Source organism: Haliotis cracherodii, unplaced genomic scaffold (assembly GCF_022045235.1).
Source record: "Haliotis cracherodii isolate W230 unplaced genomic scaffold, xgHalCrac1.p SCAF_12, whole genome shotgun sequence".
In the NCBI taxonomy this organism is placed as follows: domain Eukaryota; kingdom Metazoa; phylum Mollusca; class Gastropoda; order Lepetellida; family Haliotidae; genus Haliotis; species Haliotis cracherodii.
The window spans coordinates 44,524,642-44,552,602 of NW_027266267.1; the positions used below are offsets into that span (position 1 = coordinate 44,524,642).

Below are 27,961 nucleotides of genomic sequence, written 5' to 3' on the forward strand. Positions count from 1 at the left end.
CACAAGTTGTGAAGCTCTCTCTACACACAACCATCTGTTGTCAGGGTGCAGGTCACACAAGTTGTGAAGCTCTCTCTACACGCACACAACCATCTGTTGTCAGGGTCCAGATCACACAAGTTGTGAAGTTCTCTCTACACACAACCATCTGTTGTCAGGGTCCAGGTCACACAAGTTGTGAAGCTCTCTCTACACACAACCATCTGTTGTCAGTGTCCAGGTGACACAAGTTGTGAAGCTCTCTCAACACACAACCATCTGTTGTCAGAGTCCAGGTGACACAAGTTGTGAAGCTCTCTCTACACACAACCATCTGTTGTCAGGGTCCAGGTGACACAAGTTGTGAAGTTCTCTCTACACACAACCATCTGTTGTCAAGGTCCAGGTGACACAAGTTGTGAAGCTCTGTCTACACACAACCATCTGTTGTCAGGGTCCTGATGACACAAGCTGTGAAGCTCTGTCTACACACAAGCGTCTGTTGTCAGGGTCCAGGGCACAAGTTGTGAAACTCTCTCTACACACAACCATCTGTTGTCAGGGTGCAGGTGACATAAGTTATGAAGCTCTCTCTTCACACAACCATCTCTTGTCAGAGTCCAGGTGACACAAGTTATGAAATTCTCTTTACTGTTCCTTACTGAGTCAAGGATCCAGAATCCAGAATCAATCAACTGCCAGAACTCGTAGGTTTATTTCAAGCTTATGTTCACTACCGTCACTTTTGTCCGAGGCAAGAACTTCGTGCCTTGAAGGATGTTTGTCCGGTGAACGTGTGAATAAAGGTTTTCTCTGTGTGTTCGCAGTATTGAAGTGAGCTTGGCTTGGGGTAACACCAATTAAAGTTGCAAGCTACAACCTAGTTTGAACACTTTCTGAGCCACACACACCTTCTCCGGTGAAGCCCTCGTTTACGGCGCCGCCATTGACGTGACCAGCATCCTCGTCACGTAACGTCGGACCAAGGCTTGTTGACTGACAAGTGGGAGGCTTTGTTGGAGAGATCTGGAAAACATAATGATATCATGATATGATTCTTATAAGTCACAAATTTAGATGCGGAGTTAGTGAGTGAAGTTGTTCAGACCATATCGGAGCATCACGCTACCTTTCAGCGGACTTGAACACGCTAGGCAGGCCTGAGCTGGCACTGTTGTCATAGTTATGCTTGCAAAAGAAACAATAGCTGATCTTCTTTTATCTCACTCACATAACTATCTGATGAGGCAGGCAGACTATCCAGAGTTGCGTCCCTTGGGCACGCCAGAAACATATGATTGTGGGTTCGAATCCCGATTCACCTCGATTATGTTTCAAGGTTTGTCAGCAATGTATCATTGCTCCTGGGTTCAACAAATTGGTAAACGTCTGAAATCTGCATCACTTCGGTTTTTCCTTCCATACCGTGGTAAAACCAAAATTTGTTTTGGTATCATTTTTTTTATTTAACCTGCCTATCTAAAATGGCACTTTTAAAAACCTGCTTATATAATCATGTACTCTCTATCCGGCTTATTTCAGTGTGTACTCTCTTTCCTGCTATGTTAGTTTGTACTCTCTAACCGGTTTATGTAATCCTGTACTCTCTAACCAGTTGATGTAAACATGTACTCTATAACCAGTTTATGTAAATATGTAGTCTCTAACCAGGTTATGTAAACATGTACTCTCTTTCCAGTTGATATGACATTTACTCTCAAATCAGTTTATGTAATCATGTACTCTCTAACCGGTTGATGTATGTACTCTCTAACCAGTTTATGTAAACATGTACTCTCTTGCCAGTTGATGTAATCATGTACTCTCTAACCAGTATATTTAAACATGTACTCTCTAACCAGTTTATGTAATCATGTACTCTCTAACCAGTTTATGTAATCATGTACTTTCTAACCGGTTGATGTATGTACTCTCTAACCAGTTTATGTAAACATGTACTCTCTAACCAGTTTATGTAATCATGTACTCTCTAACCAGTTTATGTAATCATGTACTCTCTAACCAGTTTAAGTAAACATGTACTCTCTAACCAGTTTACGTAAACATGTACTCTCTAACCTGCTTGCTCAATCTTATACTTTGTAACCTGCTTATTGTTACCTTGTACACTCTAAGTTGCCTTTGAAATGGACTCTTCACCAGGAACATGGAGGCTGAGGCCACCAGAGTTATAGCCCCTGTCAAATAGAAGCCGGGGTTGTAGGACTTGAGCTGGTCGTGCATGGCGCCTGCAGTAGAAATGTCCCTTGGTACCAATGTTTCATATATATAATATCAACAGCGACAACTTCACTGCACCAAATACACCACGTCCTGTTAGTTGCTATGAACTAGACGCTATGGAGAAACGTCGTGAGACATTGTGTTTGTTGGTTGTATAGCGCGGCTTAATTCAGCTGTATGTAATCTGGACCAGACAATCCAGTGATTGATATCATGAGCATCGATCCACGCAACTTGGATATGATGACATGCATCAACCAAGTCAGCGAGCCTGACCACCCGAACCCGTTAGTCGCCCCTTACGACGAGCGTAGTCGCCTTTTACGGCAAGCATGGGTTGCTGAAGACCTTTTCTACCCCGGATCCATTCAGAGAGAAACATGGGCACATCTTATTTGTCGTAAGCGAGGAGCAAAATAAATTTGGAGTAGTTTGGCGCAGTTTGACTTATTGTGTGTCATTGTGAGTGAGTGAGTGAGTTTGGTTTTACGCCGCTTTTAGCAGTATTCCAGCAATATCAGGGCTGGGGACACCAGAAATGGGCTTACACATTGTACCAATGTCGGGATTCGAACCCGGGTCTTCGGCGTGAGTGTCATTGTACCCCGATGACGTGACGTCGCTGACGTTGAACCACCATTGTTTTGTCTGTCCTAGATTCCAGTATTTACAAGCCGTCATGATATACCTGGGACCGGGATATACTAAGGGTGGCCCAGTGGACTAAGGTTTCGAATCTTATATTCGACTCGATTATTGTCCTTGAGTTTTGTCTGCATGTCTCATAAATTGATAAACGGCGGTATAAGTTGAAATGGACCGCCTCCGTGGTCTAGTGGTAGAGCGTCCATCCGGAGAGCGGAAGGTACGGGGTTTCATACCTAAAGACGTTAAAAGATGGTACTTGTTGTTACCCTGTCTGGCGCTCGGCATTAAGGGGCTAAAACATGGACTGGTCGGCTCGGAGTCAGTATACTGTGTCTGAGTGGGATATTCATGTTAAACTGCGACATGGTATCTCAGTGAGCTAGCACTATAAATCGGCATCCATAAGCCGACCAGTCCTTGTTTTAGCCCCTTAATGCCGAGCGCCAGACAGGGTAACAACAAGTACCATCTTTTAACGTCTTTAGGTATGACGCAGCCAGGATCGAACCCCAGACCTTCCGCTCTCCGGGCGGGCGCTCTACCACTAGACCACGGAGGCGGTACTACCGGAAGTACATGACATACTAAACCTTTTGGCGAACATCTGGTGTGATTACTTATTTTCAGTGGTCCGCTCATAGACTTTCATAGCTGTTTTGCCCTTTATGACAAATGGAATCTGTTTTGGTGGATAATCAAGACTGGTTGTGACGTTTTATATTTTTTTTTGACGTAACAATAGTAGCTGTACCTGTAATAGCGGGTGCTGACAGGAATGTCGGTATAGAGAGGAGGGAGGAAAATCCAATAGCCTGTGACGCATTTCCGGCCCCGACCAGCTCAATGGCGTTTGGTCCAAACAATACCATTATGACAGCGTCCGCAATTCCAAGACCCACGGCGATTACAATGAATCCTGGGAACGTGTTGCTGAATGGAATGCAGATGACGATGACGCCATAGACAAATAACGCCCCCTGCTGGAGATATATCCTGTATTGCCTTAACAAGTCCGATAACTTCCCCACCGCGAGTTTGCACACCCCCGACACGGCGGCCATGACAGTGATGAGAATACTGGCATGGGTACCCGGTAGAATGTGGGCCACGTGGTTGACCTGCAACATTGAATAGGTAGTTAATATATTTCATACTTTTGTCAAAGCAATTGCACGATGTCCAAGGCGACACATTTTACTCTGCAGAGTTACGCCCCTTTTTCGGTTTTTGCAAGTTGGTCTTGGGTTCTGATTCAAGATTCGACCCGATTGGCAAACGATCTCGACCTTTTCAAATTACGACACATTTAGAATGCATATATTGTAAAGGGTCTTGTAAAATGACAACTTATGGAAGTCTTAAACGAATAATGTCTTATACTCGTTCATATGAGAACATATCAAACGATTTCGAAAGTTCTGCTAATGAAAAAAAAATATGCAGATCATCACGTACACAAAGAGTTTTAAACAAACAAACAAATCTAAAATCAAACACGTTCAAATTTTCATTGAAATAACAGTACAGTAAACTACGAACACGCTTAAAACGAACTGACGGATATAACGAACTAACTTTTTAGTCCCGACTATATGCTGTAGTTATGCTGTATATATGCTTATAACCATCTACGGTTATAACGAACTAAAAATAGTAGTCTCTTTGAGTTCGTTATTACCTTAGTTTACTGTACATCAGAGACCATAACATATTTTTGGTCTCTTGAGTCGATAATCTGCTACTCCATCAACTCACCATGTGGAAGTACGGCTCCAGGTAACCAAACCGACTCACGGACAAAACAACGCACCACGTGACGAACTGTCTGTTCTTCCAAACACGTCCGTTCAAGACCTTCCAAGACATGAAGCTGAAACACCTCTTCACGTGACTTGTGTTTCCACGAGTACTGCCGTGACTTGAATATTCTCGCGTGATCAGAGGTTTCCACGCAAATGTACATAAGGTCAAGGTCACTCCAAGGCCGGCATAGCATATCAAGGTCACCTTGAGTCCGAAGTAACCCAGGATGTAGGGCAGTGCGAAGGACATGGCCACGGTGAAGGCGGACGCGCCAAAGGTGACTATACCATTCACAAGGCCAAGGTTGTTCTTGAAATAATGGCCTGTTATTGCCACCATCGGGGAGAAGACGAGGCCGAAGCCGCTGCCGAGGATGACCCCGTAGGTGAGGTAGAGTAGTTCCAACTTCGTCACGAAGGCGCTGGAGAGAAACCCCGCCACGCACAGAACACCGCCAATCAGAGCCGTGTGACGTAATCCGATGACGTCACATAGTATGCCCGACACGCAGCACATGAGAAACATGACGCCGTTCATACACGAACCGATGAAAGCTGCAAACAGAGATGTCATACATTATTAAACGTTATGGTTACAGAAGACCTAACCTCTGCCGACCTTATATACCTTTTGTAATTACTTGGTTAACGTTAGTGAGTCGCTGTTTTTTTAACGTCGATTTGGGCAGTATTTCAGATTTATCATAGCGTGTCAGTTTGATGTAGGTAGACAGCCGGAAGTGATGCAGGTCTCAGACGTTTAGAATTTTGGTGAAATCCACGGGTATGGTGCTGACAAACCTAGAAACATAATCAGAGCGAATCTGGGATCCCTGAGATATGTTTTTCGTACAATGTCAACGTTGTTTACCTCACTAGAACATGGCGCGATAAAGAACATATCTTCACGAGAGTCAACCACGAGTGGCACTGTAACCTTGCCCATCTTCACACGACCCCAGAAAACCTACAGAATGATCCTATAGGATACGGCCACTTAAAACATGTAACTACAATACTATTGCAGGCTGACTGTTAGGGAATGGCGTTACTGACGTCGCCAGTCGTGCGTCCATGTTAACCTTTGAGAATTACCTCGCTTATTGGACCTAGTTGGATTTGGGAATCAGGCCCCAAGGATTGTTTTGACACTACCACCAGTACCTACGTCCGATTTCAAAACCCAGTGGGAGCTTGGGGTAACCTAGTGGTTTTCAGTTTTCGTTCGTCACGCCCAGGGCCCGGGTTCGATTTCCCACATGGGCACAATGAGTGAAGCCAATTTCTGGTGTCCCCTGCCGTGATATTGCTGGAATTTTGCGAAAAGGGGCATAAATCCATACTCACTCACTCACTCACTCAAAACCACGCTAACCTACGTTGACCAATGTTGTCACATGTTAACTGATTAATGACCTACTTCGGTAACCGAGGTTACCCATGCCTACTGAGCCCCGGGGGTGCGGTCCTCTGGTTAGGAGGGACATCATAGTTAAAGCAATTAGTTTCATTTTTTATATTCAATCAAGTATAATTTTTTTAATGAATATAATAAACCAGATATTGATAGTATATAAGTTATAGAAAATAGTTTTATTTGAATCAAGTTGGGGACAATTGTACAAATATTTGCTCAATTCTCGGTGTACACCACCTCGAAGCGCGGTAACATGCGTGAGTGAGTGAGTGAGTTGGGTTTAACGCCGCTTTTAACATTATTCCAGATATATCACGGCGTGTCATCTTAATGTGGGAGGAAAGCCCGAAGTGATGCAGGTCTCAGACGTTTACCACTTCGGTGAAACCCACGAGCACGGGTATGGTGCTGACAAACCTAGAAACATAATCGGGGCGAACCGGGATTCGAACCCACAATCATAGGTTTCTGGCGTGCCCAAGGAACGCAACTCTGCACAGGGAATCACGGCGCCTCAGACGACTGCGTCACCCGTGCCCCCTGAAAGGACGTTTGCAGATAAAAGGATAGCAATCTACAAAGAGAATGTATTTCAAGTTTTGAGTTTCAACAGAGAGGTAGCTATTTGGTGTTTTTCTATATATAACTGTGACGTCATATCTTTGTGTCACAATGAGCGATATGACGTCATAATGGTGACGCGCGGTGAAGAACGAAACCTTTGCAAGGCTTGCTTAGTTTTCAAAGGGGTGCCCACCTCAGGTCAACTTACGAAGCTGCCGCGCTACAGGCTTTGAGTGCCTTAGTTCTGGTGATGTATTAAGGTGTGAACAAACTGCTTGAGCATACACAGCGCCATATTTTAGTTACGGCCTGTTGTCGGGGATTCCCTAAGTTCTGATCACTCAAAACACTGGACTCAACCCATGCCGCTTCACTCAGTATATTTGCTAACACCAAAGAGTTCGCCTTTTAATTAGTCAGAGTAGAATGGAGATAATACTACTGTGTTTTCAATGTAGAGCGAGGTTACCTGTATAGTTAACCGCGCTAAATTGAATTTGCAACCGATCGGGCAGCTTGATGTTAAATGTTAAATTCAGCGCTACATTTAATGTTTATCTCATAATGAGGTTTAATTTTGACGATATGTTAATACCTTTGATTATAATGTGAAACATGTTTTTTTGTGCACAGGGCTGAAAACTGCATGCAAACTGACAACAATCTATGCGAAATTATGCTCGATTACACAGCCTGCGGCTGTGTCTGGATGATCGGTTCAGGAGATTGCACAGTTTAAGTTTTCAGTCTGTAATTGCTGGCTGTGTACAAAACCCATCCCCTCAGTCGTACCCTCAAGTAACAAACATGGGGCTGTCGTGTTACTGCATATATAGAACCCCATGCTACTCTGTTACCATGACCCCCCCTCTCTCTCTCCACACTCTCTCACTCCACCCCCTCTCTCTCTCTCTCCACCCTCTCTCTCCACCCTCTCTCTCTCCGCCCTTTCTCCACCCTCTCTCTCTCCACCCTCTCTCTCCACCCTCTCTCTCTCTCTCCACCCTCTCTCCACCTCTCTCCGCCCTCTCTCCACCCTCTCTCTCTCTCCACCCTCTCTCTCTCTCCACCCTCTCTCTCCACCCTCTCTCTCTCTCTCTCCACCCTCTCTCCACCTCTCTCCGCCCTCTCTGCACCCTCTCTCTCTCTCCACCCTCTCTCTCCACCCTCTCTCTCTCTCCACCTTCTCTCTACCTCTCTCCGCCCTCTCTCCACCCTCTCTCTCTCCAACCTCTCTCTCCACCCTCTCTCCACCTCTCTCCACCCTCTCTCTCTCTCCACCCTCTCTCTCCACCCTCTCTCCCTCTCCACCCTCTCTCCACCTCTCTCCGCCCTCTCTCCACCCTCTCTCTCTCCACCCTCTCTCTCCACCCTCTCTCTCTCCGCCCTCTCTCCACCCTCTCTCTCTCCACACTCTCTCTCTCCACCCTCTCTCTCTCCGCCCTCTCTCCACCCTCTCTCTCTCCAACCTCTCTCCACCCTCTCTCTCTCTCTCTCCACCCTCTCTCTCCGCCCTCTCTCCACCCTCTCTCTCCACCCTCTCTCTCTCCACCCTCTCTCTCTCTCTCCACCCTCTCTCTCTCCAACCTCTCTCTCTCTCCACCCTCTCTCTCTCTCCACCCTCTCTCTCCACCCTCTCTCCCTCCGCCCTCTCTCTCTCTCTCTCTCTCTCTCTCTCTCTCCGCCCTCTCCCTGTCTCTCCGCACTCCAAGAGTGTGTGCGTCTCTTCCCCCTTCCCCCTCTCTCTCCACCCTCTCTCTCTCCACCCTCTCTCTCTCTGCCCTCTCCCTGTCTCTCCGCACTCCAAGAGTGTGTGCGTCTCTTCCCTCGCTCTCTCCACTCTCTCTCTCTCCACCCTTTCTCTCTCTCCACCCTCTCAAGAGTGTGCGCGTCCCCCCCCCCCCCCGTTCACTCTCACCTCTCTCTGTATCTGCCCTAGTTGTCTTTCTCCGTGCCCCCACCCCACCCCACCCCCTCCACAGTCCCCTCCTCCCTCTTTTCCATTGACATACAGTAAACTACGTTTATAACGAACACGCTTATAACAAACTGGCGGATATAACGAACTATCTTCATGGTCCCGGCCTTTCGCTGTATATATGCTGTGTATATGCTTATAACAAACTAAGGTTTTAACAAACTAAAAATGGTGGTCCCTTGGGAGTTCGTTATATCCGTAGTTTACTGTGCTTTTATTCAACAATTAGTAATTTGAGGACTCTTAATCAAAATCATCTCCATCGTAAATCATCAAAATCGTAAACACAAAATTGGTAAAAATATACCCACAATGATTTGCTCAAATCATGTCCCAATATTTATGTATGAATGTGTGTGGAAAAAAAACTAGCTCATTTATGAATCACTTGCACCTGATGGGACATTAACAATAAATCGGCCGTTAAAGCTGCTCAACTTAAATCTCGGCCGGAGGGGGCGTCTTTCATCTTGATCCAGACGCTCCTCGAGGAATACATCCTTCCCATAGCTGCACAATAAATACTTCCCGCACAGATATTGTCTTTTGATAACAAGTATTTTACAGTTTTCGGAACCTTATGGGAAAACAAAAAACCGTTTAAACAGTCACTATGAGTGAATGAGTGAGTGAATATGATTTAACGCCGCTTTTAGCAATATTCCTGCAATATCACGGCGGGGTACACCAGAAATGGGCTTCACACATTGTACCCATGTCGGGAATCGAACCCCGGTCTTCTGCGTGACGAGCGAACGCTATAACCACTAGACTACCCGACCGCCCAGTCACTAAGATGATGATGATGATGATGATGATGATGATGTTGGACATGCTGCTGCTGCTGCTGATGATGATGATAAATACTCCCCAGGGAGCTGAAAAATCAAGCGAACGCGGGTAGTGGAACAACCCTGGTAAGGCATGTGCGAATGTGAGCATGACCCTTGGATAACATTTGTTACGTTAAGTATTCTTTCTTTGAAACATGTACTCTGTTGATAAAGTAGTTCATGACATGATAAAAAAAAATCCTCACGCACGCACGCTCACGCACACGCACACACACGCGCACACGCACGAACACACACACACACACACACACACATACACACGTCGCTACATATGTGCAATAATCTTGAACGTGACGTCAAACCCATTTCACCTCACCTCCTCAACTCACGAATGTTTAATTTAGTCCATGACTGATCTAGCCAAAGGCGTCCCTGAATTCGAAGAGAAATGTCTCGAGCGTCTTCTTAAAGTTTTTAAAGATTTTCCGTTTATCGGATTTCTTGTGGCAGCATGTTAAAATGAACCATCGCCTTATGTTTTGGTACGAGACTTTGGCACCACTAGCAGAACGTGCTGGCTTGTATGGTACTAGGGGGGCACGGGTGGCCCTGTCGTCTAAGGCACCGCGATTCGCTGTGCAGAGTTTCGACTCTTGGGCATGCCAGAAACCTATGATTGTGGGTTCGAATCCCGGTTCGCCCCGATTATGTTTCTAGGTTTGTCAGCACCATACCCGTGCTCGTGGGTTTCACCGAAGTGGTAAACGTCTGAGACCTGCATCACTTCGGGATTTCCTCCCACATTAAGCTGACACGCAGCGATAAAACGTGAATAATGTTACAAGTGGCATTAAACCCAACTCACTCACTCACTTGGATGGTACTATCAGTTCCTGTAAGTATGCAGGGGCCAAACCATGCCTTGTCTTTTACAGCAGGGTGAGTAGTTTAAATTGAACTCTTTGTTGGCGTGTTTTTAGTAAACGCTCACTGATTTACTGATTTACGGGCAGAAAAGCTAAAATGACAAAATGGCGGAGTCACGTGAGCGAGATTTAGACGTTAGGGCAGGTCGTCGTGTGGCCATCAGCCTCAGTGTAGCACGCAATCAATCAAGTATACTTAACTTCAAATTATAGATAAAAGTGCCGGAAACCAAACTAATCAGTGTGTCACGGCTTTAGTCATCGCCCCCACTCGGACTGTTCCTGCGCGAGGTCAGTAACCTCGGTTGAGGAAACGAAAGACCTCGGTCCTTTAGACAGGTGGGTTTCCTCAAGTCTTCTAGTTTAAAATAAGGCGATGATAATCGCGGGGTCAGTAACTTGGGTCGAAGAAACGAGTGACCTCGGTCCTTTAGACACGTGGGTTTCCCCAAGTCTTCGAGTTTAAAATAAGGCAATGACGATCGCGGGATCAGTAACCTCGGTTTAAGAAACGAAAGACCTCGTTCCTTTACACAGGTTTGTTTCCTCAAGTCTTCGACTTTTAATTAAGGCAATGACGATCGTGGGGTCAGTAACTTGGGTCGAAGAAACGAAAGACCTCGGTCCTTTAGACAGGTGGGTTTCCTAAAGTCTTCCAGTTTAAAATAAGGCAATGACGATCGCGGGGTCAGTAACTTGGGTCGAAGAAACGAGTGACCTCTGTCCTTTAGACACGTGGGTTTCCTCAAGTCTTCGAATTTAAAATAAGGCGACGATGATCTACCCCGGGGGATTCCGGGTTAGAATAGGTCCCAGGCAGGGTTTGATGTTCGTAAGGGGCGACTAAATGGATCGAGTGGTCTGGCTCGGTGACTTCGCGATAGCGTGTCAAGGTTTTGTTCTTTTGTATATTGTTTAACGCCGCACTCAGCAATATTCCAGCTATATGACAGATGTCTGTAAATAATCGAGTCTGGACCAGACAATCCAGTGATTGATATCAGGAGCATAGATCTACGCAATTGGGATACGATGACATGCATCAAACCAAATCAGCGACTCTGACCACCCGATCCCGTTAGTCGCCTCTTACGATAAGCATAGTCGAAATATGTTTCACGCAGTCATAAACATAACTAAACAATATATGGATTGATAAGCATGTACGTGTGGGGAGTCGACACCGGGTGTTCAGCGTGTCGAGAGAACAATGTAACCACTAGGCCACCCGGTGTTTGGGGAATTACAACGTTGACTGACTGTGGTGCAGGTGGCGCAAGTGTCACAGGAGTCGACACCGGGGGTTCGGCGTGTCGAGAGAACGATTTATCATCCAAAACTGGCTCCCACAGGTGATATCGCTTGGATTAGATCAAGCTATTTATTACTTGCCCGTGAAGAGATCACCCGTTTAATAAACATACAGCTTTATTACACATTGTGTAATACCAAAACGCGTGCTTATGTACTCTCGGAACACGTTTCACGAACAAATATTGAAAGCTCTCAACATCCCTTGGCGTATTCAACGACATTGCGTGTGGAGATGATAGATCACTGGGAGGAGCTTATGGACACTCGATGACCCCAGCAACCTTGTTGCTAGGTTGACGTCACATTGCTTTGACTCGCCGATGGATCTTGCAACAAAATTCAACAAATTACGTCATCGGGTATTGTGACGTCATTGTAAACTTTGAGCTGCAAGGCCCCGTTCCACAAGGCGATCGTACTCTAGCGCAACGAGAGTCTTTAGTCTAAGTTAAATTATGTGAGTTGTGATAGCCTTAGCACTACGATAATTTTGTGGGACGAACGCCTGAATTCTAAAGGTGGACCATTGTATGATATTAAATTCATACGTTTCAACTTTTGACGTGTTTGAAGTATTATTCTGTTAAACTCAACTGGATTATGCCATGGGTCGTGTAGGTGTCGGCCTATTTACACTCAACAGTATAATTCTAAAAACATTATAAATGACAAGTAATAAATAAAATACTAAACTCGCTCTCGTGTAAAACCAATTTTATGAAACTCGTGAATAGTTGTGGTATATGACTCGCTTTCGCTCGTCAGATACCAGAACTATTCACTCGTTTCATAAAATTGGTATTACACGGGAGCTCGTTTAGTATTCTATATATCTACACTGTAGATATCGCTGCAATGAAATTACATCACAATGCTTTGCAGACAATTGTGACGTCACTGGTTACCATGACATCACAATAAAATGACATCACCAATGGCTCTGCTACTGAAGCTGTTAGCAGTACTGTTTACATTGAAGACACTGCTAATTACTGTCTACAAATTGAAAAAGTTGAAAGAATGATGTTGGATGATAAATGAAAACTCACCCTCGTGTCTTTTGATATCAAATATATCAACACTCGTTGATAAAAGTGGCAAATATCCTCGGCAAGCGTCGGAATTTTTCCACTTTTATCAACTCGTGTTGATATATATGATATCAAAAGACACTTAGGTGAGATTCTCTATGTAACCACTAGGCCACCCGGTGTTTGGGGAATTACAACGTTGACTGACTGGTGCAGAAGTGTTCACAGGTGGTACACGTGACTTCCGGTACACTGCAGAATGGAAGGACACCGGTGGCCCTCTTTGAGTGAGTGTGAGTGAGTTGGGTTTTAACGCCGCTTTTAACAATATTCCAGTTATATCACGGCGTGTCAGCTTAATGTGGGAGGAAAACACGAAGTGATGCAGGTCTCAGACGTTTACCACTTCGGTGAAACCCACGAGCACGGGTATGGTGCTGACAAACCTAGAAACATAATCGGGGCGAACCGGGATTCGAACCCACAATCATAGGTTTCTGGCGTGCCCAAGGGACGCACCTCTGCACAGCGAATCGCGGCGCCTTAGACGACTGGGCCACCCGTGCCCCCGGCCCTACTTTGAACCAAGAATATCATGCATACCACCACACGATGTCTTTTGTCGTGCTTCGTGGAGGCAATGGTGTCCGTCGCCCAAGACGCCGCAGTTTGTAGTGCAGACATGCGCCGTAAGGCGTGCTAGCATCCGATGAAGTTCGATTTCGTGGGATCGAATTCCAGATGCTTGCAAATGCTGATCTCTAACATGCGTAATGACATTGATGCCAGTTGCCAGTTGCGCCTTTTGAAATTTTAACCGTGATCAGCAAACAATAACACCAAGACATTGTGTTTTTCACGTTATTGTACTTTACTCGCATATATGACAGGAATTGAATTTGTTGAGCACAACTGAGCATTAATAAATTAAGTCAACATGAAGTGAGCACCCCTAACAAAAATAAAGCAACCATCGCAAGGTTTAGTTCAGCACCGCGCGTGACTATTATGACGTCCCACCGCTTATTATGACGTCAAAAATGACGTAATCGGCTACATAAAGGCGCCAAACCACAAGCTCTCTGTGCCCTAAAACATGAAATAAACTTTCCTATTGACATGACACTCACTCACTCACAGCAACACCTAACCTCGGTGTGTCGCTCTTGACAGTTTCCCACATCCATCCACTTTTAATCCTGTCACGTGCGACCCACGTGACCCTCTGCCATTAACGTCACAACAAAAGCCGAAACCATTCGTCACGTTGGACAAGCTCAGCAAATCTCTTCCAGGGGGGACATTTTTATTTCAAATTAGCATATATAATCCTGGAGACAGACGGTCTCGTCAGATGACAGGCGCCATTGTTCCCACATACCAGTGTCGAAATAGGTGCAGGCATAAAAATGTCGAAGCATTTCTTGTGAGAATGTTGACGTGACGTCGTGTAACCATGGAGCTGTCGTCGTTACCTGCATGACCCCTTGTAGTGCAGGTCACTTCAACCTCAGTGTTTTCTGGCTAGTGTTTTTTAAAAATTTTGTTTTGAATAAATCTTGTTCTCTCTTGTAATCTGGAGTTTGTTCGTGGCCTCGTTTAAGCCCTGTGGTTAAAAGGTTTGCTTGACACGCCAAGGAGGCAGCTTTGAATCCCCACTAAATTGTTCAGGTGTATTCGGAAGGACTGAAATATTTGGAGCGTTTTGAATTATTTCACATTATTTCAGAGTATGTTTCATTATTTCTCTATGTTTCAGAGTATTATGGGGCGGTTGGGTAGCCTAGTGGTTAAAGCGATCGCTCGTCACGCCGAAGACCCGGGTTCGATTCCCGACATGGGTACAATATGTGAAGCCCATTTCTGGTGTCCCCCGCCGTGATATTCCTGGCAAATATTGCTAAAAGCAGCGTAAAGCCAAAACTCACTCACTCATAGTATTATATTTTACTGCAGCCAGGACACATTCATTTTGTTTCATTCAATTTCACATTATCGATAATTCTTTTACAGGATCACTTGAAAGCAATAATGCGCTATGTTAGATAGCGGTAAATCGCATCGAACAATGAAGAACGAAGCGTGGTTTATTTCACGATAAAAAAAAAAATTCTATCATGACGTCATTTCTGGACGTTCGAACATGCGCTCACAACTTGACGTCGTATATTGGAGGACGTTATTTTTGAGAGGGACGTGTTGGGTTGTTCCCCGTAGATGTAGCTAGGCAACGTAGATAAACGCAATGGCCGAACTGTCGCATGCAAAAGCGGGAGAGATATGACAATCGGCATTGGGAGAAAAGGTACAGGTAATCGACGTGAGGATTGTGAGAATATGCGGGTTATACCAATACCAAACCCACCTGTTCATAAAATGGACTTGTCCGACATTGCCGAGGCAGGATTCTATTCAGGGAGTCATCATTACTTAAATACGGCTAAAAGGTTTGTACATTTTATCATCATCCTTAAATAGGCTGTACATAATGTTGATATCACATATAAGAACAAACGACTCGTGGTCGTTGTTTATCGAACAATGTTGACGTGACGTCGTGACTGCAGGGAGAAGAAACTGCTCCCCTCATGGTGCTTTCTCCTCACAGTGTTTTATTATAAGATAAACAACGACCACGAGTCGTTAACATGTATTTCTTTAACAATGGGGGCAGTCGGGTAGCCTAGGGGTTAAAGCGTTCGCTCGTCACGCCGAAGACCGGGGTTCGATTCCCGACATGGGTACAATATGTGAAGCCCATTTCTGGTGTCCCCCGCCGTGATATTGCTGGAATATTGCTTAAAAACGGCGTAAAACCATACTCACTAACTCACTCTTAAATAATTTAGAACTCGAGCAACTCAAAACAAAGGTTGAAAAAGCCTTGTGTTTCACCGCAAGCATCGTGTATATTTAATTTCTTCCATTCATCCTTTAGAAAGATTTAAAAAGTTTTTGTTCTTTCTTGATTTTATTTCTGGTTTAGATCACACAGTAAACTACGGTTATAACGAACTCAAAGGGACCCCTAATTTTAGTTCGTCATATCCGTCTTTCGTTATACGCATTTCGACCGTCAGACATCTTTTATCAAGTCATGTGACATGTTACTCGATATATAACAAAAGTGTGCACTGTACATGTACAGAATATATCCATTTCAATCACTGTGTTACTATTGTTAATAGAGGGTGTAATTTGAGGACACGGTGTCTGTACTTAAGAGTAAATCAATTGACTTCAATTGTTTATTGACGCTTTGAACAGCAGCACTTGCCACCGATGATTTGATAGGCAGATTGGTGACACGTGATGAGCTCAGCTCAGGGATTAACAGTTTGGTATACACATAAACATTATCATCGACAGAGTACCCACAAAATAAACTAGAAAACTTCAAGGCCTTAGGCGTATTCTTAATCCAAACGGAACTAATAAAACGCATCTAAAAACACTGTAATCTACCAAATCAAAATTACATAAACAAACAAACACCCACCATACCCAGCTCCCTGAGTTCTCCTCCCCAACCCCATCGGCACCTATTCCAAATCTCAAAATTCCAAAATTCTATATAAGCAACCCCTAAAGCCCCCTCTGGGGTTGCACACACCACTTTCGCCCCTTTCGGAAACACATTAAATGGCCTGGCAGGGCCCGTGTGCGAAATACGCATCAGTCGGAAAGCGCACGTTAAATCTCCAAAGTAAGTAAGTAAGTAAGTAAGTAAGTAAGTAAGTAAGTAAGTAAGGGACCAAAAGAACAGTTCGTTATATCCGTCAGTCCATTATAAGCGTGTTCGTTATAAACGTAATATTGTATTAGTGATGAAGAGCTATATTTACCTGAAAATATGAAATCGATTTTGGACACTTTATTACTACTTTCAGTCTTTCTCAATTATGCTATTGTTTTCGGAGTGAGTGAGTATGGTTTTACGCCGCTTTTAGCAATATTCCAGCAATGGGCTTCACACATTGTACCCATGTCGGGAATCGAACCCGGGTATTCTGCGTGACGAGCGAACGCTTTAACCACCGGGCTACCCGACCGCCCCTATTGTTTTCGGAGCATAACGACCGGTAAGGTACATACATGATAGATAGAACATTTGTCTTCCTGTCAAATAACCTGTTTATAACATCTTTTGACCTGGAATAAAATGACATTTCACTCGTGACATGTAGCACGTGACATTTGTTGTACGTTTCACTCACAGCCGTGTTCGTGAAAATATCAGTTGGTCACGTGACTCGATGGGACAAGCATTTGACAAAAAGAAACACCTCTTTTATAGTGTAAATGGGACGAAGATACATGTATTAGTACTTCAATATTATATTAATAAAAATCATTAAAAGCGTTAACTTTATAAAATGATTAATCAATTCCCATCTGGTGACTCATGTACGTCTGTTTGCGTTATCGGGGTATATAGGGTAATCATAAACTGAAAATGTTTATTTCAATCCCAGAACAAAAAAAAATGTTTGTGAATCTTATCTCGAGCGTGCGTTCACATGCCGTAAATAGGTACTGCGTTTTGCATGTATAATGTCGCACCCTGTAACCTTTTGACTGGCTATATGTTTACTGTTTTCAAGATGTTGCTTTGTAAACAGGATTGGCAGGTTGGAAAAACAATGAAATTCGTACCACTTTCACCAATCAGAGTAAACTTATGACAAGGACGTGTTGACTAGACGTTCAAGACGCACACAGTAAATCCATGTTACAACTAAAGTGATGGATTTGTTTACACTTCATTCTCTGCGTAATAATTCTCACCTACTCTGTTTACTGGGAGCTGACGAAACCGGAATTTCCCCATATTTGTACATGAGTGAGAGTACGTGGTTGAGTGCGTGGTTGAATGCGTGTTTGAGTGCTTGATTGAGTGCGTGGCTGAATGCGTGGTTGAATGCGTGGTTGAGTGCGTGGTTGAATGCGTGGTTGAGTGCTTGATTGAGTGCGTGGTTGAGTGCGTGGTTGAATGCGTGGTTGAGTGCTTGATTGAGTGCGTGGCTGAGTGCGTGGTTGATTGCGTGGTTGAGTGCGTGATTGAGTGCGTGGTTGAGAGCATGGTTGAATGTGTGGTTGACTGCGTGATTGAGAGCGTGTTTGAGTGCGTGGTTGAATGCGTGGTTGAATGCTTGATTGAGTGCGTGGTTGAGTGCTTGATAGAGCGCGTGGCTGAGTGCGTGAATGCGTGATTGAGTGCGTGGCTGAGTGCGTGGTTGAGTGCGTGGTTGAATGCGTGATTGAGTGCGTGGTTGAGAGCATGGTTGAATGTGTGGTTGACTGCGTGATTGAGAGCGTGTTTGAGTGCGTGGTTGAATGCGTGTTTGAATGCTTGATTGAGTGCGTGGTTGAGTGCTTGATAGAGCGCGTGGTTGAGTGCGTGGTTGAGTGCTTGATAGAGCGCGTGGTTGAGTGCGTGGTTGAGTGCTTGATTGAGTGGTTGATTGAGTGGTTGATTGAGTGCGTGGTTGAGAGCATGGTTGAGAGCGTGGTTAAGTGCGTGGTTAAGTACGTGATTTAGTGCGTGGTCGAGTGCGCAGGTGAGAGCGTTGGTGCTTGAGTGAGTGGTCGTGTGCGTTGATGAGTGGTCGTGTGCGTGGATCAGCTAGCAAGTGCGTGAGTGCGTTATTGCATGGGAATGTGTTTAACTACACAGTATGTCGTATTTCAAGTTTAAAGTGCACGGAAAGTTCAGATGACGTATGTAAGCTAGCATAGTACTGACACATCACGATACTCTGACTCGGGGACTCGGGACCTGTGGGAATTCCGTGGGAGAATAAATTCGTGGCATCTCCTGCTTGCCATACTGACTGAAAAGGGGACTTCATATCCTCATGTACAAAGCAGAGCCTGCACAGGGCTCGATTTAAGGCATTTGATTTCACCTGCACCAGGTGCATGTTGCGCCCTGTTCCCATAAATTTATCAAAGTTGAAACATGTTAAATGCATAAACTAGTAAAATAAAATCTCTGACGACTGTGTCATGATTTTGCATAAATTAATGACGTATCCCTTAGGGCTAGGGCGGGTAACTCGGGTACGCGGGTCGGGTGGGTACTGAGTAGGACCCGGGTACCCACAGGACTACCCGGACCCGTGGTTACTCACGTGATATATTGTTTAATGGCAAAAATTATCTAGAACTCTATGGTTACGCTACAAGTCAGTAATGTTCGCATTTCTTTCTGACTAGGCACCCATTCCTTCTGATTTTTCATATGGTAGAATAAAGATATAACTTAATGCAACTTCAGTGTATGAATGACCAGATTGTTTAATACATGTATCTAAATACGTTTTGCCAGGGCTATGCCAAAAATGTTTCCAATCGGACATTTTGAAACATCTCCTGAGACCTACAGTGGGTACCCGGTTAGGGTCGGGTAATATGGATGGGGGTACCCGGGTAGTAAATCTGGACTCGTCCCAGACCCTAGTTACTATCGCTGTAAAACATAATAGAAACATGAGCACATTATCTTGAAGTACCCACAGTTCGATGACGTCAAGCCCAAGAAAGCATGACACATTACACAGAACACAGAGAACAGTAAATCATAGGTTTCTGGCGTGCCCAAAGGGACGCAACTCTGCACAGCGAATCGCGGCGCCCTAGACGACGGGGCCACCCGTGCCCCCGGAAAAGTAAGAGGCAGTCAGATACAAATATGAATTTGTTATACATGCACTTGGTGCATGTAGACATAAATATCAGACTGTATCTTTCAATAACATGTTGCACTGGTGCATGTTTTATACAGTTAACTCGAGTCCCGTTACATGAGGAGTGAGTGAGTTTGATTTTACCCCGATTTTAGCAATATTCCAGCAAAATCACGGCGTGAGACACCAGAAAAGGGCTTCGCACATTGTACCCATGTCGGGAATCGAACCCGGGCCTTCGGCGTGACGAGCGAACGTTTTAACCTCTAGGCTCCCCGCCCGCCCGTTACATGATGAGTGAGTGAGTGCGCATGGTTTTACGCAGCTTTTAGCAATATTCCAGCAATATCACGGCGGGGGACACCAGAAATGGGCTTCACACATTGTACCCATGTCGGGAATCGAACCCGGGTCTTTAGCGTGACGAGCGAACGTTTAAACCACTAGGCTACCCGACCGCCAGTTACATCATGAAAGTTTCAGTGAATGAAATAGGTACTTACAAGTCTTAAGAGACACGCCCTCATCCCCGGGAGCATTCAGCTCCCTCATGTGGTTGTAGAGGATGCCGAAGGTGTTGACGGTACCCATGACGCTGCCGTTCACCCAGAAACACGTCGCACACACCACCCAGCCCCAACCCCCATCCGGGGCCACGAAATCAGGGGCCCGGGTGCTAGAAACACAAGTTGCATGAACCACAGAGGAATTCCCCTGGGTGTTGTCAGACTGTCCTTGTAAGTTTCCAGGAGTCGCACCCCGAGCACCTGCTGAAGAATTACCATCCTGGGAATGGAGGTCTGAATCCCCTTTCTTTTTCATGTTGGATGCATTGGTTCGAGAGACAACGCTTCCATGCATATCCTCAAGGGAGTGTCCCTAGTGGTAACCCGTCCCATCCTCTGATATGTGCATCATTTTTTCAATCCACCGTTGTCAGGACATGCTACCTTATTTGTCTGACTATGATGCACCTTTCATGAAGACTGATTAACATCCGCCCTGCGCCATCGTCAGATCACATCGGTGTAGGTGTAAACACGTACAGAGGCAGCCACCAGGATGCGTGACAGGACTGGATGGTCTATAATCCCTGGTCTGTCACCCCCCTGCGGGCCCAGTTGCCAACAGTTGCCTGGATCCCCTGAGACTGGACGTGGGAGGCGCTGTCCCTCAAAACAGTTACTTGTGTTGACTGTCACCTGGTACAGAATCTTATCACAATATCTTAGTGTCGCCCGCCACAAGGACCTAGTTTTGAAAGTCGCCCGTCACAAGGACCTAGTGTTGAATGGCGCCAGTCGCAAGGTCCTAGTGTTGAATGTCTTCCGTTACATGACCCAATCACAAGGTCCTAGTGTTGAATGTCTTCCGTTACATGACCCTATCACAAGGTCCTGGGTGTTGAATGTCTTCCGTTACATGACCCTATCACAAGGTCTTGGTGTTGAATGTCTTCCGTTACATGACCCTATCACAAAGTCCTGGGTGTTGAATGTCTTCCGTTACATGACCCAATCACAAGGTCTTGGTGTTGAATGGCGCCCGTCACAAGGTCCTGGCTTTGAATGTCTTCCGTTACATGACCCTCTCACAAGGTCCTGGTGTTGAATGTCTTCCGTTACCTATCACAAGGTCCTAGTGTTGAATGTCTCCCGTTACATGACCCTATCACAAGGTCTTGGTGTTGAATGTCTTCCGTTACATGACCCTATCACAATGTCCTGGTGTTGAATGTCTTCCGTTACATGTCCCAATCACAAGGTCTTGGTGTTGAATGGCGCCCGTCACAAGGTCCTGGTGTTGAATGTCTTCCGTTACATGACCCTCTCACAAGGTCCTGGTGTTGAATGGCGCCCTATCACAAGGTTCTGGGTGTTGAATGTCTTCCGTTACATGACCCTATCACAAGGTCCTGTTGTTGAACTGCGCCCGTCACAATGTCCTGGTGTTGAATGTCTTCCGTTACATGACCCAATCACAAGGTCTTGGTGTTGAATGGCGCCCGTCACAAGGTCCTGGTGTTGAATGTCTTCCGTTACATAACCCTATCACAAGGTCCTGGTGTTGAATTGCGCCCGTCGCAAGGTCCTGGCGTTGAATGTCTTCCGTTACATAACCCTATCACAAGGTCCTGGTGTTGAATGTCTTCCGTTAGATGACCCTATCACAAGGTCCTGGTGTTGAATGGCGCCCGTCACAAGGTCCTAGTGTAGAATGCCACGTTTGACAAGGCTCTGGGTTTCAAAGTCACATTTCAAAGGTTATTGTTGAATGTCACGTTACACGGGGCTCTAGCTTTGAATGTTCCATTACACGTGGCTCTAGGTTTCAATGTCATATTTTACAAGGCTCTATTGTTGAACTCCATATTTCACAATGTTCTCGCGTTAAATGTCACATTACACCATGCACTCTAGGTTTGAAACTCACATTTCACTTGACTTTTATTGAATGCCATCTGGTAGAAGCTCAGTTTGTGTAATACCACCTGGGTCAAAGTGCTGTCATCGAATGCCTTTTACAATACCTCACTTTTGGGGGTTGCCTGTATATAAGTCTCTCTGCCGAATGCCTTGTTCTACATGGCCCTATTGTTGAATACCACACCGTTGTGAAATGATGCTAGCCTCAAGTTTCCGCTGTCATCATGCGTGGCTTTCCTCCGCAGTACAGTCTTGCCTGCGTCGCACAGATGTTGCTGGTTGTATTGTCGGCGAGGCTGGAGTTTGTGAGACTGCCGACGGTGCTGCAGACTGATAAAGGAGACGATTACAGCCACGCCCTCTGTGCCCCCGGGAGTGGGCGTGGCGCCACACATATCCGTGGGGGTATCTGGCAGCAGTGTACTATCAACATGGATACCGCAGGTACTAATTTAGCGAATCAGAAATAAAGTTTTTATTCATATTGAAGATCCATGACTCACGATACATAAATTTGATTATATCCGATTCTGAGTCGAAAAACATTACTCATCCCTAATTTCCTAACGACTGTTTTTCATTCAATTTGTCAACAGGTCATTTCCAAAATATTTGATTGTTATTTTAAATTTGTTATTAACCGTTGTTTCATACTCGTACTATTTAAAGGGAGTATAATAGCACCCGATCTTTCACTTTACTATACAGTAAAGTACGGTTATAACGAACTCAATGGGACTACTAATTTTGGCTCGTTATAACCGTAGTTCGTTATAAGCATATATAAAGCATAACTACAGAAAATAGTCGGGACCGTCAGTTCGTTATAAGCGTGTTCGTTATAACCGTAGTTTACTAAAATTAATCTGTGATGCCTGACAGATTACCGATAGCAATAATAAAGAATTAGATGTTCTTGAACTTTTAACTATTTGAACAATATATATGACAGTAGACTACGTTTATAACGAACACGCTTATAACGAACTGACGGAGATAAAAAATTATTTTTAGTCCCGGCCATTTGATGCATATATGCTGTATATATGCTGTATATATGCTTATAACGAACTACGGTAATTACGAACTAAGTAAAATTAGTGGTCCCTTTGAGATCGTTATAATCGTAGTTAACTGTACATCTACACACTGGTACCACACAAGACGTCCCGTGTTTGGAAGCTCTGGGTATTATCCGAAGTTCATTTTTTGTATTAACACGATTACGAAAATGTCTCATATTGATAACCTTTTTCAACCGATTTTAATAAAAAAATCATGATTTTTAATTAGATTAATACGGGCGGTCTGAGACTTGTTATTGATGGTTTTCAAGATCAAACTTCGTCTAAAGAAAATTGAATTTTGGACTGGCATAAAAGACCTGGCGTGACCTTGTTTGGACAGGAGTTCTCGTAGTTCTACTCAGTCGATTTTTTGCACTGGAAACATGGCTAGTATGTTTTGTTGTGTGTATGTTTGTTGTTTATCACCCAAAACTGGCTCCCACAGGAGATACCGCTTGCATGAGATCAAGTGATATCTACACTGTAGATATCGCTGCAATGGAATTACATCACAATGCTTTGCAGACCATTGTGATGTCACTGGTTACCATGACGTCACAATCAAATGACATCACTAATGGCTCTGCTACTGAAGCTGTTTGCAGTACTTTTTACGCTGAAGACACTGCTAATTAGTGTCTACAAATTGAAAAAGTTGGAAGAATGATGTTGGATGGTAAATAAAATCTCACCCTCGTGTCTGTTGATATCAAATATATCAACACTCGTTGATAAAAGTGGCCAAAACCTCGGCAAGCGTCGGAATTTTTCCACTTTTATCAACTCGTGTTGATATATTTGATATCAAAAGACACTCGGGTGAGATTCTCTATTTATCATCCAAAACTGGCTCCCACAGGAGATATCGCTTGGATGAGATCAAGTGATATCTACACTGTAGACATCGCTGCAATGAAATTACATCACAATGCTTTGCAGACCATTGTGACGTCACTGGTTACCATGACGTCACAATCAAATGACATCACTAATGACTCTGCTGAGGAAGCTGTTAGCAGTACTTTTTACACTGAAGACACTGCTAATTAGTGTCTACAAATTGAAAAAGTTGGAAGAATGATGTTGGATGATAAATAAAATCTCACTCTCGTGTCTGTTGATATCAAACATATCAACACTCGTTGATAAAAGTGGCCAAAACCTCGGCAAGCCTCGGAATTTTCCCACTTTTATCAACTCGTGTTGATATATTTGATATCAAAAGACACTCGGGTGAGATTCTCTATTTAACGCCGCACTCAGCAATATTCCAGTTATATGACGGCGTTCTGAATATGATCGAGTCTGGACCAGACGATCCAGTGATTGACATCAGGACAATCGATCTACGCAATTGGGATAAGGTGAGATGCATAACCACCGAGCGAGCTTGACCACCCGATCCCCTTAGTCGCCTCTTACAAGTCTGATCAGGTCTTTGAAAGGCATTTAGAAGTGATACACAAAGGGGAGAAAATATATGGATGTCAACTTCTTTATTATGAGGAACACAACGTTTCGGGGTATATGTTTTACTTCTGCCGAGGGAGTAAGTATATACTCCGAAACGATGTGTTCCTCATAATAATAAGTTGACATCCATATATTCTCTTCCTGACAAGTTGCCCGACAGAGATTTATCAAAGCATTTCAGAGATTTAAACCATATCTATGGTAGTTATATAATTCATGCTACAAAAATTCATGATAATGTATTAGTTTTTCCAAATGTGACTTTTATCTCAATGATCACTAAAGCACGAAGACCCAATGTATATTATGTGTATTCTGACCAAGTGGCACGACAGCTGGAAAACTGCGTACATGAGCACCGCATGATGTAGCCCGGAACAGCAAATGTTGGCAGTGTTTCTATTTGATAACCTTTGATAACCAGACATCGAGACAGTGAGAGTGCATGGTTGCCTAGCCAAACTTGGTAATCTGTGGAAAACTATGGAACACAGTCTGAAGGGACATTCTCGTCCTACTACATTCACGTCCTACTACATTATCGTCTTTCGACATTCTCCCCTACTACATTCTCGTCCTCCTACATTCTCGTCCTACTACATTCTCGTCCTCCTACATTCTCGTCCTTCGACATTCTCGTCCTACTACATTCTCGTCCTACTACATTCTCGTCCTTCTACATTCTCGTCCTCCTACATTCTCTTGCTTCGACATTCTCGTCCTACTACATTCACGTCTCCCTACCTTCTCGTCCTTCTACATTCTCGTCCTCCTACATTCTCTTGCTTCGACATTCTCGTCCAACTACATTCACGTCTCCCTACCTTCTCGTCCTTCGACTTTCTCGTCCCACTACATTCTGGTCCTTCGACATTCTCATCCTTCGACATTCATGTCCTCCTACATTCTCGTCATCCTACATTCTTGTACTACTGCCTTCTCGTCCTACTACATTCTCCCCTACTACATCCACGTCCTACTACATTCTCGTCCTTCGACATTCACGTCCTACCACATTCACGTCCTACTAAATTCTCGTCCTACTACATTCTCCCCTACTACATTCTCGCCCTACTACATTCACGTCCTACTAAATTCTCGTCCTACTACATTCTCGTCCTACTACATTCTTCATTCTCGTTTTACTACATTCTCGTCCTACTACATCCACGTCCTACTACATTCTTCATTCTCGTTCTACTACATTCTCGTCTTCGACATTCAAGTCCTACTACATTCTTCATTCTCGTCCTTCTACATTCTCCCCTACTACATTCTCGTCCTACTACATTCTTCATTCTCGTCCTACTACATTCTCCCCTACTACATTCTCCCCTACTACATTCTCGTCCTACCAAATTCACGTCCTACTACATTCTCGTCCTACTACATTCTCCCCTACTACATTCTCGTCCTACCACATTCACGTCCTACTACATTCTCCCCTTCTACATTCTCGTCCTACCACATTCACGTCCTACTAAATTCTCGTCATACTACATTCTCGTCATACTACATTCTCCCCTACTACATTCTCCCCTACTACATTCTCCCCTACTACATTCTCGTCCTACTACATTCTTCATTCACGTCCTACTACATTCAAGTCCTACTACATTCTCGTCCTTCTATATTCTTCATTCTCCCCTACTACATTCTCGTCCTACCACATTCACGTCCTACTAAATTCTCGTCCTACTACATTCTCGTCCTACTACATTCTCGTCCTACCACATTCACGTCCTACTAAATTCTCGTCCTACTACATACGTCCTACTACATTCTCCCCTACTACATTCTCGTCCTACCACATTCACGTCCTACTAAATTCTCGTCCTACTACATTCTCGTCCTACTACATTCTCGTCCTACTACATTCTCCCCTACTACATTCTCGTCCTACCACATTCACGTCCTACTAAATTCTCGTCCTACTAGATTCTCGTCCTACTACATTCTCCCCTACTACATTCTCCCCTACTACATTCTTCATTCTCGTCCTACTACATTCTCGTCCTTCTACATTCTCCCCTTCTACATTCTCGTCCTTCTACATTCTCGTCCTTCTACATTCTCCCCTTCTACATTCTCGTCCTTCTACATTCTTCATTCTCGTCCTACTACATTCACGTCCAACTACATTCTCGTCCTACTACATTCTTCATGCTCGTTCTACTACATTCTCGTACAACTGCATACTCCCCTTCTACATTCTCGTCCTTCTACATTTTTCATTCTCCCCTACTACATTCACGTCCTACTACATTCACGTCCTACTAAATTCTCGTCCTACTACATTCTCCCCTACTACATTCTCATCCTACCACATTAACGTCTACTACATTCTCCCCTACTTCATTCTCGTCCTACTACATTCTTCATTCTCGTCCTACTACATTCTCGTCCTTCTACATTCTCCCCTTCTACATTCTCGTCCTTCTACATTCTTCATTCTCCCCTACTACATTCTCGTCCTACTACATTCACGTCCTACTACATTCTCCCCTACTACATTCTCGTCCTACCACATTCACGTCCTACTAAATTCTCGTCCTACTACATTCCCGTCCTACTACATTCTCCCCCACTACATTCTCGTCCTACCACATTCACGTCCTACTAAATTCTTGTCCAACTACATTCTCGTCCTACTACATTCTTCATTCTCGTTCTACTACATTCTCGTACAACTGCATACTCGTCCTTCGACATTCTCGTGCTTTGACATTCACGTCCTCCTACATTCTCGTCCTACTACATTCACGTCTCACTACATTCTCGTCCTACTACATTCACGTCCTACTACATTCTCGTCCTACTACATTCTCATCTTACTACATTCTCGTCCTACTACATTCTCGTCCTACTACATTCTCGTCCTACTACATTCTCATCTTACTACATTCTCGTCCTACTACATTCTCGTCTTACGACATTCTACTCGTCATACCAAAAGACGTTAAAAGATGGTACTTGTTGTTACCCTGTCTGGCTCTCGGCATTAAGGGGCTAAAACAAGGACTGGTCGGCTCGGTGTCAGTATACTGAGTCTGACTGGGGCATCCATGTTAAACTACGGCATGGCATCTCGGTGAGCTAGCACCAGGCCAAACATTAGACAATCATCAGGACAACAAGCACACTAGGATTCCACGATTTATGGAGTTAATTGAGTCAAGGAAGGAGGTTCATCTTCAGCAACCCATGCTTGTCGTTAGAGGCGACTAACGGGATCGGGTGGTCAGACTCACTGACTTGAATGAATATGTCATATCCCAATTGGGTACATCGATGCTCATGATATCAATCACTGGATTGTGTGGTCCAAACTCGACTATTAACTGACCGCCATCATATCGCTGGAATATTTCTGAATGTGGCGTTAAACATCAAACAAGCACAATAATACATTGCTATTAACACGTATAGATACACAGAGAAGAATTGGGTACATCGATGCTCATGATATCAATCACTGGATAAGAAGAAGTTTTACCATAATCCAGAAATGGATTCCTTGTACACGATTCCTTGAGCCGGTGAGTTCCGTGAATACATGGCACACATCCTTGAAAACACCATTCACATCCTTGGTCTCATTGGTGACAC

The 27,961-nt window shown here is 44.4% G+C and overlaps 1 protein-coding gene across 1 annotated transcript; it reads right to left on the reverse strand.

The window, feature by feature from the left end:
* Positions 1 to 839: 839 nt before the first annotated feature.
* LOC139457925 (monocarboxylate transporter 10-like) lies at positions 840 to 20,247 on the reverse strand. The gene is made up of 5 exons (XM_071239268.1): positions 19,890 to 20,247; positions 4,627 to 5,228; positions 3,623 to 3,989; positions 2,101 to 2,228; positions 840 to 1,005 (listed from the first exon to the last, which is right to left on the reverse strand). Exons 1-5 carry the CDS (start codon positions 20,245 to 20,247, stop codon positions 853 to 855), a joined length of 1,608 nt encoding a protein of 535 aa, XP_071095369.1. The 3' UTR covers positions 840 to 852.
* Positions 20,248 to 27,961: the final 7,714 nt, after the last annotated feature.